The sequence below is a fragment of the Seriola aureovittata genome, chromosome 2 (genome assembly GCF_021018895.1).
Source record: "Seriola aureovittata isolate HTS-2021-v1 ecotype China chromosome 2, ASM2101889v1, whole genome shotgun sequence".
Classification (NCBI taxonomy): domain Eukaryota; kingdom Metazoa; phylum Chordata; class Actinopteri; order Carangiformes; family Carangidae; genus Seriola; species Seriola aureovittata.
This window is the reverse complement of record NC_079365.1, coordinates 6,449,619-6,464,880: the sequence shown is the minus strand read 5'-3', so window position 1 is coordinate 6,464,880 and position 15,262 is coordinate 6,449,619. Positions and strand designations below refer to the sequence as shown.

The window sequence follows — 15,262 nt, the reverse complement described above, 5'->3', positions numbered from 1 at the left end:
ACTGGGTGAATAGTTTTGAAAAAGTGAGTTCGCAACTGTAAATAACTGTAATAGTAATCTTATGTATAAAAAATGTTAAATTTTAATTATTTTAATGGTCAAATTTATCTAGAGAAGTAAAATATTTGGCAAAGAAAAGGAGCAGCATGCACTTTTTTATATTTACAATATTATATAAAGTTGTCTATTTTACAAATTTGAAAGCTACACAAACAAAATTTTTCATTAGTAAAATATTAAAATCAAAAGTTATCCTCCTTCCCCTATTTTCAGTCTTCTCTTTCTGTGGGCACTGGGTCCCTGCTATAAATACCCATTATTTCCATCACTCCCCAGCAGCTGTGCCCCCTCCAGGCGCTACAGTATACTACAAAAATTCACTTTGATGCTCCCTGAATAGCTGCACATTTAACCGGGGGACCCCGTTTGCTATTAGCCCTGTGGTCATTCCACCTTATCTGCCGGTCTTTCTGCAGTGTATTGGAAATCGATGATTGGAGACGCCGTACATTTGCCACGTGCCGTTGGATAATATGTGATTCGACAGGTTGTCTCAGAGCCCTTGCTCTGGGTTGTGTAAGTCACCAGTTACTCCCCTCACTTAACAATTTGCATAGTTGCTGTGATATAACAGAAACTCCACCACCACGTTTAAAAGTGTGTCCACCGAGGTTGACAGCTGCCGGAGTTCGTCACGCCCATAAACGCCACCATGCCCGCCGAAAAAGGTAAGATTGTTGCTCAATTGTTGCGTTGTGGCGGGGTCAGAGAAAATATCGTAAGAGCTTAACTCCTGTTATAACTTTGGGAAACAAACTCCGCTGGAGTCCAGTTTGTATCTGTGCCCCATTTTTCAGACTAAATGTCGCGTGTCTGACTACAGGCAGCTTCCTATCGCCGCTCTGACGCCTGTTGTCTTGTGCGTGGTCTTAGGAAAACATTTGCATGCAGAATACTTATGTACTATTCTAAGTATTAATTGTGTTTATAAGGTAAGGTCCAAAAGTTTGAGACCACTGGTCTTAGACCTTCGGACCCCTCATTGAGTAACGACACCAAAATGTGCAAACGTAAAAGAATTAACAAGAAAATGCACTTACAGTATAGAAAGTATAAAAAAAATGGTCCTTCTGCAGAAAAAAAACGTCTGCATTAATGTGTAAAGACTATTTTACTGTTGTAGCTGGTTTAGGTGGAGCTAGTTTTAACTGCTAAATTTAAATTTAGATTGTTTAGTACAGTGGTTCCAATTTAGGGGTTGCACCCCTGAAAGAGTCAGAAGATAAGTCTGAGGGGCTATTCAACAAGAATATAAATACATTTGAGCGGTCATGAGATGATTAATGAGAGTGAAAATATAAAAAAACATTAAAAAAATTAAATTCTGCTTCACAATTGTGTATCTTTGGGCATCAAAAATGTATAGAAATGAACCTATGGGGACATGTTTGCTCACAGCTCACAACTGTAAATCATTCTGTGTCAATGAGACAGAATCCAGGAAAGTGAACAGCTCAGCTTTTGTTCAGAGTTTGTGTATAATGTTTGGACCCCAACAACAAGACCTGTAAAATATTTTTGTAATAGTATTATTGTATACTAATACAAATAATAGTTTGTATTATAATATTTTTTAGTATTGTATATATGTTTTTGGCTCTCTTATATGATGATATGATTTTATTTTTAATATACTCTCAAAAATGCCTTATAAGGGCAGCCATGTTTATAGATCTTGAAAAGTATTACAGTGGAAACCTCTTATAGTGATCACATCTGTCCAGGAAAAATTGATCACTGTAAGCGCATAATTATTATGTTTCTTTTTCTTTATTTCTCATGCAGATTTCCATCTAACTGGTATTTGTATATGTATTAAATTAATGTTAATTATGAAACTGACAGCTTTGCTATTTACTGATTTAAAGATAAAATAACCTAAACTGCACCTTGGTCCTCTCCTGGCCCAAGCCTGGTCTGGATGGTCAGGGTGAAAGCATCACCCTCCACTCATGTAACATACCTACTGCTGTCAGAGAGCAGGGACAATAACTACACAAAGTCTCAAAATGTGAGCATAGCAGGAATGGGAGGGAAAAATAACTCACTGTGTCATGGAGGTGAAGATGTCACATGGTGCATGAGTGCACACAGCAAGCACATGTACTTAAACACACACACTCACACATGTATAGGCTCATTTCACTATAGAAAATTAGATTGCTCATAGAAAGATTTCCATGTATCTTTTTTATTTTAATGCAAATATAGGTTACGTATAAATACTGTGAAAGTATCAGAAGCTCAGTCCACAGAAAAATGCACACAGCCTCTATTCAGAAACTGAGCCTTAAAAAGAGCCGTCAGGATTTACGCAATTTTGTGATGTCACAGTCACTACCCTCAGCCATGCTCCCAGCATGGGGGGCTAGCAAGCTACAAGACAGAAAAATTTTAGTGAAACGTTGCACATCCATTGGATGTCAGTAAGGCGATATTTCATTGTATTTTAGTAAGATTTTCACTGTCAGTTCATTTTTAGCTGACTGACCATCGCCATTTGCATTTACTGGTGAGTTTTACCAAGCTACAGCAGTAGGCTACAATCTCTCACTTATGCATGGTCTGGCTGTGCGCCACTCAGAAAACAGTCAGCCAATCAGAAGAGAAGCTCAGAAAAAGACCCAAAATGCTCTGGAGCAAAGCAATGAGAGAAGAAATGTAAAACTATGGTTAAGAGATGGTTTTGGGTGTGTAAAACCACAAATATATCTTCTCATCTCAAAACTTAAAATAAAAGACAGGCAAAGTGTAAAATATGGGAACTTGAATGCAAGCCATATTCTTTACTACCAGGGCCTCATTAGATCATACCTTGAGCAGTACATTTTGGGGACAAGACACTTATTTTTGATAATATTCAGGATCTTACCGAGACACAGTTTCTCAAATGCCCTATTCAGTTGGAACATACTGAAAACATGTTTATCCTCTCTTTTCTATCCTCTGTAATTCAATATCATGAAGGATGCCAAAAAAGGAAGTCCTGAAATGGACGCTTTTCTGCCACAGGCAAAATATCTAAAATCTATGTCTATTTTTATGTGAAGGAAAAACAGAAGGACACTTTGTACTCTTAATAACCATACATCAAGCAATCTCCATGTACATTTTTATGTTCCTATCAGCTACCACATACTACATTTGGTCCTATGAAACTGACCAAAATATGCAACTACACCTTGTTTTATTCTTCATATCTTCATGTTCATTGGTGGTAGAAGCCTCACATATTGGCACAAATTTAATGAAATATTGTGTAAGAAAAAATGATATGTTGACACAAAAATGTGGGTTTGTAATGCCCTCAATATCATTTTCGTTTAGGAATTTTGCACTTTTACCAGATCTAGGGCCTTAAAATAAAAATAAAATGGCTTCCAGCACAGACTTTAAAGGGTTTTGGCATACAGAAAACTATCTTCTGTCATACAATCATCCATGATATAGACAAGGCTTGAAGACACAACATTATCTGATTTGACATGGATGGACCATAAACATAATAAGGGGCCCCAGCTAGGCACTGCTTTTTTATAAGAGGTCGCAGGTCAAAAAGAAACTTTATAGACCAAACAATTAATGAAAAAAATAAGAAAATAATCTGCAGATCACCGGGTAATGAACATTCTTTATTAATTTATTATTGCAGCCCTGAACTCTTGCAAGCTGGATAACTTGTGATGGGAGAACTCCTAGATGTCTTGCACAGAAGTATTTGTTAAAAGCTTGGTTGACATTAGCAATGCAAGTTAACACTATGTAATCCCACCCAGTTCTGAATGTTATCTTTCTACCTCATCTACCTTGCAAGGGATATTTTAAATCCTGCAAAACCTACTCCATACATGGTGAAGTTTCCATTGGGAACCAGATTTTAAGCAATAATTCATATTCGCCTGAGTCACATTGTATATTCCATTCAATACCAATGTCGTCCCACTGGCAGACTGTGTATCTTGTGACCCTGAAGGGCTCCAGTATTATGACTGTTCACTCCTTCAACCAGACACTCTGTCCATCATATCTTTACAACCTTGGTTGCTATGGCAGCTGCTGTTGGGTTATAAGCCAGTTTGACTCTATCAGCGTCTCCAGGGCAGTCTTTGAGATAGACAGTTAACTATTGCTTTTAGGGCTTAGTGTAAAGTGACCTGTGGAAACAATCACCTAAAGAAGGAAAAATTCCTTCACAATTACCAAACTAAAATTACTCTCTGTTATTCCACTAGTTCCTGACACCCCAGTGGAGGTCCTTGTGGATCTCCTGACAAAAGCCAGAGAGATAGCTGCATCAAGTGGTAATGTCCCAGAAGAGTTGACCAGTCACCTGAAGAAGGCAGTGGACATCGCCAGTGGCCTGGATGACTACCTGGAGAAAATGACCACACAGGAAAGTGAACCTCTGGCAGAGCTATATGAGTATGTCCTAACTTTGGATACATTAATCATCCATAGCTCGAAATAAGAATCATGAAGTAACTCTTGCTAATATCATTATTTGTAGAAAAACAGTTTCTCATGACTGGGATCAAGTGCACAAGGACGGCAAAACTATGTTCCGGCTTCCCAAGGAGTGCATCACTGGACATGTTGAAGGTTGGACATTTATATATGTACTGCTTACTGTTGTTGTATTCACAGATTTATCATTTAATAACATGCTCTCTGGTGTATTTTTTGGCAGGCCAGACTCTGAAGATGCTGGTTCGCATGAGTCAAGCCAAGAAGATCCTAGAGATCGGGATGTTCACTGGCTACGGAGCTCTGTCCATGGCCGAGGGGCTTCCTGAGGACGGTTGCTTAGTTGCTTGCGAGTTAGAGCCATACCTCAAAGAGTTTGCTCAGCCCATTTTTGACAAGTCTCCGCATGGAAAGAAGATTACTGTCAAAACGGGATCTGCCATGGACACCTTAAAAGTGAGAGAAAAGAAACCAAACACTGCAGAAAGAGGGGATTTGACTATTTAGAAGATTAAGAGGACTGTTTCGCAAACTGATAACATGTTTATCTAGCGCTTTTCCCTTTTTAACATTTACAATTGTAGTTACGGTGTTATGCTAGGTGCTTTGCATAATCAGAGCAGGCAGCAACACAGGCTCTTCTTTTTGCATTCTTAATAATTTCAACTGTGGGGCCCATGACAGGTTTTCTGATAAGCATCTGTCCCTTCCAGGAACTGGCTGCTGCAGGTGAGCAGTTTGACATGGTCTTCATCGATGCTGACAAGAATAATTACATCAACTACTACAACTTCATTCTGGACAACAATCTGCTGAAGCTACGAGGGGTCATATGTGTAGATAACTCACTGTTCAAGGCCAAGGTTTATCTGAAAGACACCACAGATAGCAACGGACTGGCGCTTCGTGAATTCAACCAGTTTGTCTCCAGTGACCCTCGTGTGGAGCAGGTAGGTTTCAAACCTTTACATGCTCGTATTTGTTTTAACAAGTTTTCCTTTTTTCATGTAAACGATTTCCATCTTGTTTAAAGGTCATCATCCCCCTCAGAGATGGGCTCAGTGTTATCTGCCAGGTCTCTGTGGCCTCTGAGTGCACAAGGACACAGGTACTGTTTAGATAACCCCCAGTGTTCGTACTGACATGGACAAGTGTCTCTTTGTAATAGCATCATTGTCACTGATCATGTCTGCTTATCTTGTTTCTGTTTGTCAGAGTGAAGTAACAGATGATGAGGTTTTCCGTGGTGTCCAGGGGCGCCCCATCCTCGATCGGATGCGTCTTGATGGAAAGGTGGCTTACGTGACGGGTGCCGGTCAGGGTATAGGCCGAGCATTCGCTCATGCCCTGGGGGAGGCTGGTGCAAAGGTGGCTGTGGTGGACTTGGACAAAGTTAAAGCTGAGGCAGTGGCTAAAGAGCTCTCACTCAAAGGTATGACATGTAAATACAATAAGTATAGTAGTGAAGTGTGAATCGTAGCTATAAACACAGGACCTGCGGCTAATGTAAGTTTGGCCGAGTCATAAAAATGAACACTCTGATTAACAGTGGATGGGCTTCGGGTGGGTGAAATAATATTAAGTAACATATTTTGAGCCTCATTTTTCATCAGGCACAAATTCAACTCTGTGTTTGGACTGCTGAACTCATTATGATTTATTATTTATTTTGGGCAGCAGCCAGGCGTTATTATGAGCTTCTGAACTGTTCGTGTTCAGGAAGTAGCAGAGACATTCAGAGTTCAGGCTATTGTTGAAACACCTGTTGCCATTTCATTTTACCAAACCTGTAAAAAGTTTTACTTTAAATGTATTCATTGAAAACCTCCAAACTTCAGTGTAATATGTTAACATAACATCATGCGTAATATCCCACAGAGAAATAATGGTAATGTATGAAATAATTTGTTCAGGTGGATTATTTATGCAAACATGCAGATTTCAGATGACATCAGAGCCGATCAACGCATCACTAAAGACTTTATAGCATGAACTGCATATCTGAGTTTGAACTCCAAACTGCCAGTGGTATATTCCAAATGGAACTGACTTTGGTGTGTTCACAAAGGGAAAACGAAACTGTACTTGATTGCCATATTGTGTGCAGACTAGCTTCCACATGCTAGTTTTACTATGACTCTACATTCACTTCTTCATTTGAGAAACCAGTGCAGATGCAGCTAACCATTTTTTTCATGATCGCTTGATTTGCTTCATATTTTCTTGATTAATCATTATATCGACACCCTCTTAAAATAATGGCCTAAGTCATTTTTTCAGGTTTTTCAGGAAACACAAAAAACTCAACAAAAGAGTCACACTTTTGACATAGGCCATTATACAACCGGGGGTAGAATTGCATGTTCCCCTCAACTGAGGATTCAGGCGATTTTACCAGAGGTGGCCAGCATCATGAGGGGGTGATTTAGGCAAAAAAAACATTTTTGTCAAAACATGACTTAGGCCATTATTTTAGGAAGGTGACGATATGTAAAACATGAGAAAAGAGTGAAGAATGCCGATCACAATTTCCACCAACCGACCAAAAGTCTAAAACTCAAAGTTATTTAAGCAGGAAATTCTCACATTTCAGATGCTGGAAACAACAAATATTTGGCATGTTTGTTTGTCAAAATAATTGTTCCCCTCATAGTCACATCAGTCAACACATCCACTGACCACTGATTAGAAGAAAATATATGCTTTCTACTAACAGCTGTAGATCTAATTGATGCTGAAACAAAATCTGGGAGTGCCTCTCTAATCATCTAATTATTGAGAATGACAGTTGTTACAAGTGGCTATAATAATGATGATAATAATTACAATAAGCATGCATGTACCTATAGTAGCTCTATCCTTCTCCTGTAATGTACACACATCAGCCTGGATTGTGACATAGGTCCAAAGGAAATTGACACAGATGTATTAACCTGTCACAGATAAAATAGAGTTCATTCAACGGCTCTTTAGAAAGAGCAATAAATTCACAGAAACACATGACAGTCAGTAACCAAAGGAAGGATGCAAAAGGTAGAAAAAGATCTGTCACATCTCGAGAGTCCCAAGGCAAAATGAAATACCTGTGAAAAGAATTCAAGCATCATGACTGGTGAAACAGGTCAGTCTACAGTGTCAGTAGCATTAAATGTCACAGTGATGAAAGTACCTCTCGGCACAGAAGCTTTAATGGGGAGAACACTGGCACGTCTTGTACTTCTGCATGAATTCTTTAAATTTGTTCCAAACGTCATGAACTGTCACTGAGGTCAGTTTTTTGTTTGTGACCAGCAGATGGCAGCATAGTACAGGAGAAGATACACTCTGCCTGGTCAAACATGTTCCATCTAACTTCTGTATGTGTGATCTTTCCTCAGAATGAAAGGTCCTACACATTAAAAAAAGAGAAGCAAAATACAATTCATTAGTACTTTTAATTAAATTAGAATTTTTTAATTTTATATCATGTGCTTTATTTTTCACAATGATATAAGTTGCTTATATCATGCATTACTAAAGGTACAGTGTATACATAGTGATATAACATAGTGTTGTTTTTTTTTATGCAGGCATCAATGCTGTTTCAATCACAGCTGATATTAGCAAGTCAGATGATGTCCAGAAGATGATTGACAGCATTGTCTCCAAATGGGGAGCGATCCACATCGGCTGTAACAACGCCGGCGTCAACATGAACTCAGCCAGTGAAGACACCAGTCTAGAGGAGTGGGACCAAACCTTTAACGTCAACCTGAGGGGGACTTTCATGTGCTGCCAGGTGTGTGTCACTGGATGGAAAAGACATAGTGTTGGGACTGTGTGTGTGTGTGTGAGACTGTTGCTGACAGTTTATTCACCTTATTGCACTAGTGTGATGTGACAAAAATACACATATGAAATGTAGTAAATTAAGGTTTAAGTTAAATTTATGTTAATTGTTCAACTCATGAATAGAAGAGGAATTTCACTCTTCACCGTTACTGTGAAACACTGTAGAAAGAATTTTATTTTTTTTCCACCAGACCTATAGGTTTTTGGAATAAAACACAAAGGAACATAATTATGATATAGTACCAAAAAATCACCAGTGCTTGATGCCACAATTCACTAAACAATGAGATGCTCACTTAACAGAAATAAAACAACAACAGAGACAGAATCAGAATCAATTAAAATAAATGTATTTTTTTATAGATCGTATCAACTTTGTCATGGGAAAGTAGTTATATGCATACACACATGTTGGGGGGAAAAAAATCAAATTTCCTACTATGGCACTGTCCTGTGAAAAGCATGTATCTCCACAGCAGTAACTTTCAACACAAGAAAAAAGGGCCCTGTTTTCAGCTTTGTGACAATTCCTCATATATACCAATGGATTTTTAAACGGCTTTAGAGGGTGAATGTCCTCCTCACATAAAGGAACACTTACTCATAATTTTATCTGAAACATTTAAAAGCAACAAATAATGATTCCTCAGACACATTGTACAGCAGACACAGATGAATGAAAACCAGAATTCTCCTACTTATAAAATGATCTTTAGTGATGTAAACTTTAAAAATGATTCATTTTGGTCACCAATTACAAATATTTCTGTCATCAGTTTTCTAGTGAAAATATGCTGAAAGCACCAAACTGATTCTTGATAACATATTGCTTCAGCAGTCAATCTCTGTCAAGACTAGTTATAGAGTTTGACTTATTACTGATGGTCCAACCAGCTTTACCTACCTTCCTTACTATCTAGTGTGTGTGTCTGTGTATATACGCCCCACTGCCCCACCACCCCTTATGTGCAGCTTTAAAATCTGCTAACGTGCACCAAATGTTGTTTAACCACTATGTCTGTCTCCAAGGATAAACTACATGTTTTTGTGTTGATCTGTACTCATGCTTGTGGGTAGCATATCAGTGCCATAATAAGGTGTTTAATGTGGCTCTTTTCCCCGAATCCTCGCCTTAGGCAGCAGGTCGAGTGATGTTGAAGCAAGGATACGGCAAGATTATCAACACAGCCTCCATGGCCAGTCTAATAGGTGAGTGATGATTCTATTCCCCCACTCTCTCTCTCTGGAGCCCCTCCATGTCTGCTTTTAATCTCTCCATTTGGCGTGGAGAGTTGAGGCTGAGAGGAGGAGGGGGAGGAAGTAAGAGAGTTAAATACATTTGTGTTGTACAGCTATGTGTGGGAGTATACATCACATTAAATAGTTTTTATCATCAGACAGAAAGTCGGCATATCTGACTTTAGATTGTTACATTTGGGAAGCTGAAACAAGGAGGAGAATCAGCTTTAAGTGCGTCTTACAGTTTTCGTGTTTGCGAGAAAACTTAAAGTGAACCTGCGCATTTAAAACAGGATTAGGCAGCTTTTCTCTTTGCAACTTTTACCCCAGTTAAACTGTTCTGTAGCGATGCATCCACTCCTGCATACAGTAAGCACAGCAGGAAATACAAAGTGTTGTGATTGCGTCTCGCTGAGGCGGTTTTGCATCATAATAAACATCCCCTCTCTGCGGAGCTGTCTGGAGGATGTGGAAGGCAACCTGAGGTCCAACTTGGGAAGGGAGGGTTCCTGTGCAACGGCAAAACCTCAGCCTGTGCCAGCGGCCTTGTTTGAACAGCGGAAGACACTTTTAGAGTCTAGTGAGAGCCTAGTAAAAGCCTTGTAATTCGCAGCACTGGTGTAATATTCCTCCTCCAACAGGTTCCTCCAGAGGAACGGCAACACTTCATCAGCAGTATAGTCAAATCGCCAGTAAACCCGCTGTGCCATATGGGCCCCAGTCCCGACTGCGGGGGCAATCTGTAAAACAGGAGCATGCTGGTAAATAGAGGCCGGCATAAAAAAAAATGATCAATTACTCGCATTACATACAGTCCTTCAGGAATTTACTTTATTGGTCTGGACATCTGTTGTAATATTGTCATAATGTGTAATCAGATGGGACCTGTTCAAGCCAAGTGGAAGCCCAAAAAGCAGCAGTAAATGCCCAATTAAAATGCACAATGACAGCTTTTTGTCCATCTGCTGAATACAATGTGTGTGTGAGCCCACTAACACTACCTCCATACACATGCATGCACACACACATCAACCCAAATCTTTTTTTTTTTTTTTTTTCTGAATGACACCCAGACAGGAAATATCCAAGCTGATATGGTCACACCGCACGGTGACCTTACTGAGGGATTTGTGACTCTCTCTCTCTCTCACACACACACACACACACACACACATCTGCAGATCTCAGCTGCCTGGTAACGCACATTAGCATCTTTTATGGGAAAAGAGTGCATCATTTGAACTCCTTATCTGCTCGGAAGAATTCAAAACTTAAAGGCTCGTCTGATAAAGAGCATGTTTTCTTCCACTTGAAATGGGCAATAAGTAGCAGGGTGAATGTTAAAGAGGGCTTTGGAGAATGCTCTCCTTCTACCTCCTTTTTCCTTCTCTGGGGATTACTGCTCTTTAAGACGGCGAAAACATCAATGCAGGTTTATTTAAAGGATGAAGGCATTTTCTGAATGGTATTTGGGGGCCGTATCATCAGGTCTTGAGTGAGGATTAGTGCTGTTAGGCATTTTGAGCTGTGTTTCCTGTCCTGATAAGTCGGATTTCACCTTCAATCTGCGTGTAAGCCCTGGGCTCTGCTCCTCCTCGCCTGCTCCTCTGAGGTCCTAGCCTACCCTTATCCAGCCCTGCCCAACCTTACCTTCTGCTATCTCGCCACACTCTACAAAATCCCACTCAACCACACTCAGCTATGATGCTGTTGTCCTACCCTTTACATCTCATTTCTTCAGTACTTCTCCCCCTGTTGTGCTGCACAATTTCCTCCTTTTTTTTTTTTCATCCCAGCAATGTATGCAGGATGCTCCGGCCTCTTCTCCCCAGGACCGGTCCCTGCCTCTTTGCAGCTGGCCAGTATTTATCATCCCAGTCTCACACTGAAGCCATTTGGCAGTCAGATCGGCAGGTGATGAGGTTAACTACTAAAGTTGTATGTAACTTGGAGCCTTCCTTGTGATGATTAATCAACCAGCAGAAAATGAGCCCCTGTCCCGGCAAGCCCATGCAGTGTGCAGCATCTGTGATGGTCAAGGCAAACAAATGGCTCCCTGCCTTTGTTGCTGAGGACAGAGCATAACTGGACATTATAAGCAATTAATTTTACATGGCTTTATCCGCAGAGTCCCACCAGCAGCTAATGGAAGAGCTTTTATGTAGTGCCCACAAGAAACTGCACAGGCTGCAATATACAGTAAAATGTATAGGTTGATCGCCCCCTTGAGAGAAGAACTATTGTTGTTCTCGTTTTTTCCTGGGTAAAAAAATGAAACAGAACATTTCAATGATTACCTGCGAAAAGTACATACCGTTATTAATGATGCAGTGAATGTTATCTTTGTGAGTCGCTTTGCTTTTGTCCATTTAGGGTAACTGATTTTCTCCCCTCTACCCTGCAGTCCCACATCCCCAGAAGCAGCTTTCCTACAACACATCCAAGGCTGGAGTGGTCAAACTGACTCAGACCCTGGGCACCGAATGGATTGACAGAGGAGTGCGTGTCAACTGCATCTCACCGTAAGTGCTGTCTATTCCTGGCCGTCTTCTCTTTTGTGGTCCACCTTTTTGAGTGTGGTGAAGGGATTGAGCTGCAAAAGGAAGTGGTGATTAGTGTGTTTGCTTTCATATGAAGAGCCCCATTTGAGAATGATGCACTAATTTAAGTCCTCAAACAATGCATCAGTGCTTAATTAGATGACGTCTTGAGGGATGAATCAACCAAACACTTGCTCTAATTGTTCTATTCAATTAGGGAATCAAATTTGCAACCTCACTCCAAGTGTCGCTGCAACAATAGCGCCTTGTTTGTATCTATTTGTCTGTGAAGCTGAGCATGGGGAAGAAAAGAGGAGAACACAGGAAGGGCTGTATGTGTATGTGTCTGTGTGTGTAGGGGGGAGTGTGCGTTTGTGTGTGTGTGTGTGTGTGTGTGTGTGTGTGTTAAGTGGAGCATCCCTTAGCCCCAGCCATCCCTGAGCAAATCCGTCCGGTGGCACCGGGCGAGCCAGGCCCAGTCACAGCCCCAGAACAAAGCCCTCACACACGCGCCGCGCTCAGCCTTATTTATCGGCAGCTTGTTTGCTAATTTTAATTTGCAAAGAAGCAATTCTCTCTCCCCTCGCTAACTGGGTGTCTCAATGGGCTGCTGATTTCTTTGAAGTGACAGTCGGTAAATATGCATAAAAAAGGGACACAATTAGCGCTCACGAGGTTGACTGGAGCCTGATTCCATTGGCAACTTTAGCCGCAGCGGTGATAAGCTGCATTATCTAGAAAATTGGCTGAGGGAAAACAGTACCTCTGATTGCCAGGAAAGGTTCCAGATAACAGGGCAGCTGAAGAGAAATATAATTGAGGTGGAATATGTTAACCAAGGTGTCACACGCTCCTTGGAAGTGCTAATTTAGCCAAATGTTGGAATTCCATATCAAGGCGCCGGGATACATCGAACAATGATTCAGACCTTGCGGCTTTTAGTCACTGTCACGTCGATTATGTAGAAAGTCAGAAGTTGTCTCATTTTAGGAACAAGCGGGCATGTTGACATATTTATTCAAATGTAAGCTCTGTGATATTTTACTGGAGGAGGTGGAAGGAACTGCATTTGTTGTGACACGGAGATGTTGGACGACAATGCAGCCGCACACAAAACGAAAAGCAGCGCACCTGTTTTCTTTTGAATTCATCCGTCTCAACATCAGCTCCGCAAGGTAATTCAAGAACATTTCAATCAGGAATATGAGGGAGTTGCATATAATAAGTAGTTAACCAAAGGCTACGAGCAAATTATGCCAGACGTCCCCTCGTACCCGTGGGCTCTTCCTGAGATGTGCCAGTCATTAAAGTGCCACCAGTTCCACAGTAAATATCAGAGATGCCATGCCATGCCCTTTCTTCAAAGGATAATTGGGTTTATTTTTGTCACCAAAGTGGTGGCTCTGAAACAACGCTGTCACTCCTGGCTCTGAACTGTGATGCCTTCTGATTTCATTGTATGCATGTTTTTTGTTTTTTTTTTTTCTTTCCTCTTTCTCTCGCACTTTCTCTGTCTCTCTTTTCAGGGGGATTGTTGACACCCCTCTCATCCACTCGGAGAGTCTGAGGCCTCTGGTGCAGCGCTGGCTGTCAGATATCCCTGCTGGTAGACTGGCTCAAGTGACAGACCTGCAAGCTGCAGTGGTCTACTTGGCATCTGACGCCTCCGACTACATGACAGGGCATAACTTAGTCATAGAGGGTGGGCAAAGTCTGTGGTAGAGGGGGGTAGATGAAGAGATGAAAACTTTTTTTCCTCTTCACTCTCCTGGGATTAGTCTCAGAAATAGGTGGCATTCACATTATCTCCCTCTGACACATTCACGTCAGTGTTAACTTTTGGTCAGCAATCAAAAAAACTGTATCATAATAATAGCGGTACAACAGCCATCAGTCTTCTTATCACACAGTAGATATTTGCTGACTTGTTTGGGGAAAAGTCCAAGAGTGAAAAGGAAAACTGTAACTTTTCTTTAAAACCCGTCCCAATTGTTTTGTCACAACTTCTGCTGCATATTCTCTTGACATTTTTTATCCACTGAAGTCTGTTTAAACAGTTTTTTTTTAATGTGACTGTCAGTGTCTTAAATGCCACTGAGAGAAATTTATATTTTTCTGTTGTATCATGGAAAAGTTGAGTTTTTTTAATCTTATTTTTTATAACTACGTTTCATACAAATGCAGTTCAAAGTGCTTTAGAGGATAATAAAGGAATGACAGTTGCAATGAACGAAGGCTTCTGTGCATGAGTACAGTGCATGACTGACTATATGTGTGATTTTTACATAACCAAATAAACTGACACATCTAAGCTGCGGTATCTTCTGTATGTTACACAGTATATATTGGCACCAGGAGTAAAACCTTGTTTATTAGCTTTAAATGTCACAAACAGTGCCTATAATAGCGAGTGATCGGTTCAGGGGTGACCACCACCAGCACAGGATAGCAGTGAGTTGTATTGTGCACTGGCTCCAGCTTGACTTACCACTCCCCCTGGACTCTTGTGTACCATATGCAGGATTACAGCATCCCAGTCCACCTCTCTGCAGCTCTTTCTTGCCAAATGGTCCCCACAAGTGGTTCTTGTGAGTGCCATCTTAATTGCTCCATTAACTGTTTGTGTGCTGAAAAACAATACTTAAAGGAGAGGTGAGCTGAGGACGTAACCCCAGTCACTGCAATTATGTGAAAAGTAGTGGCCAATTAGCACTCTGTGCAATGTGACACTGTTGGTGTTTATGTGAGCAACTTCAATTTCTCATTGTTAGTGACCGTTCTCTGATTTACATAATTGGGGGATTGGTCATTAATGGGGGATGGCTTGTGAGAGGATCCCATTAAGATATGGAGTGAGATCTGATCATCTCCTCTGCTCTCTGCTATTTATCTCCAGCTGTATTGGCACATTAGGAATTATTGGGATTCTTATCCTCATATTTTATGGTGAAATATCGAACTTTGACACAACGTGTGCATGCAAGATTTTGCAGAATTGTTCAGAAGAAGGCAACTTGTCTTTTTTTGTAGGCATTTTCCCCCGACTTGCCACTGAGGGGCAGTATAAAGACAGGCAGCTTCAGCACTGACACAAAGTTACAACAAGAGGTTATCACATTATTTGCTAT

General features: G+C 40.7%; 1 protein-coding gene across 1 annotated transcript; it reads left to right on the top strand.

Annotated features, from left to right (window-relative positions):
* The first annotated feature begins 425 nt into the window (after positions 1-425).
* Positions 426-14,520, top strand: zgc:113054 (uncharacterized protein LOC541322 homolog). The gene is made up of 11 exons (XM_056400401.1): positions 426-728; positions 4,293-4,482; positions 4,568-4,659; positions 4,748-4,980; positions 5,238-5,474; positions 5,558-5,632; positions 5,740-5,956; positions 8,094-8,302; positions 9,492-9,564; positions 11,999-12,116; positions 13,661-14,520. The coding sequence occupies exons 1-11, from the start codon at positions 713-715 to the stop codon at positions 13,854-13,856; spliced, it is 1,656 nt and encodes a 551-aa protein (XP_056256376.1). The 5' UTR covers positions 426-712; the 3' UTR covers positions 13,857-14,520.
* Positions 14,521-15,262: the final 742 nt, after the last annotated feature.

Bases quoted from the DNA above. Each gene is read 5' to 3' on its own strand.
- zgc:113054 (XM_056400401.1), top strand. The intron at 4,483-4,567 runs GTATGTCCTAAC...CATTATTTGTAG, and splicing joins CCTCTGGCAGAGCTATATGA to AAAAACAGTTTCTCATGACT. The intron at 12,117-13,660 runs GTAAGTGCTGTC...CTCTCTTTTCAG, and splicing joins CGTGTCAACTGCATCTCACC to GGGGATTGTTGACACCCCTC.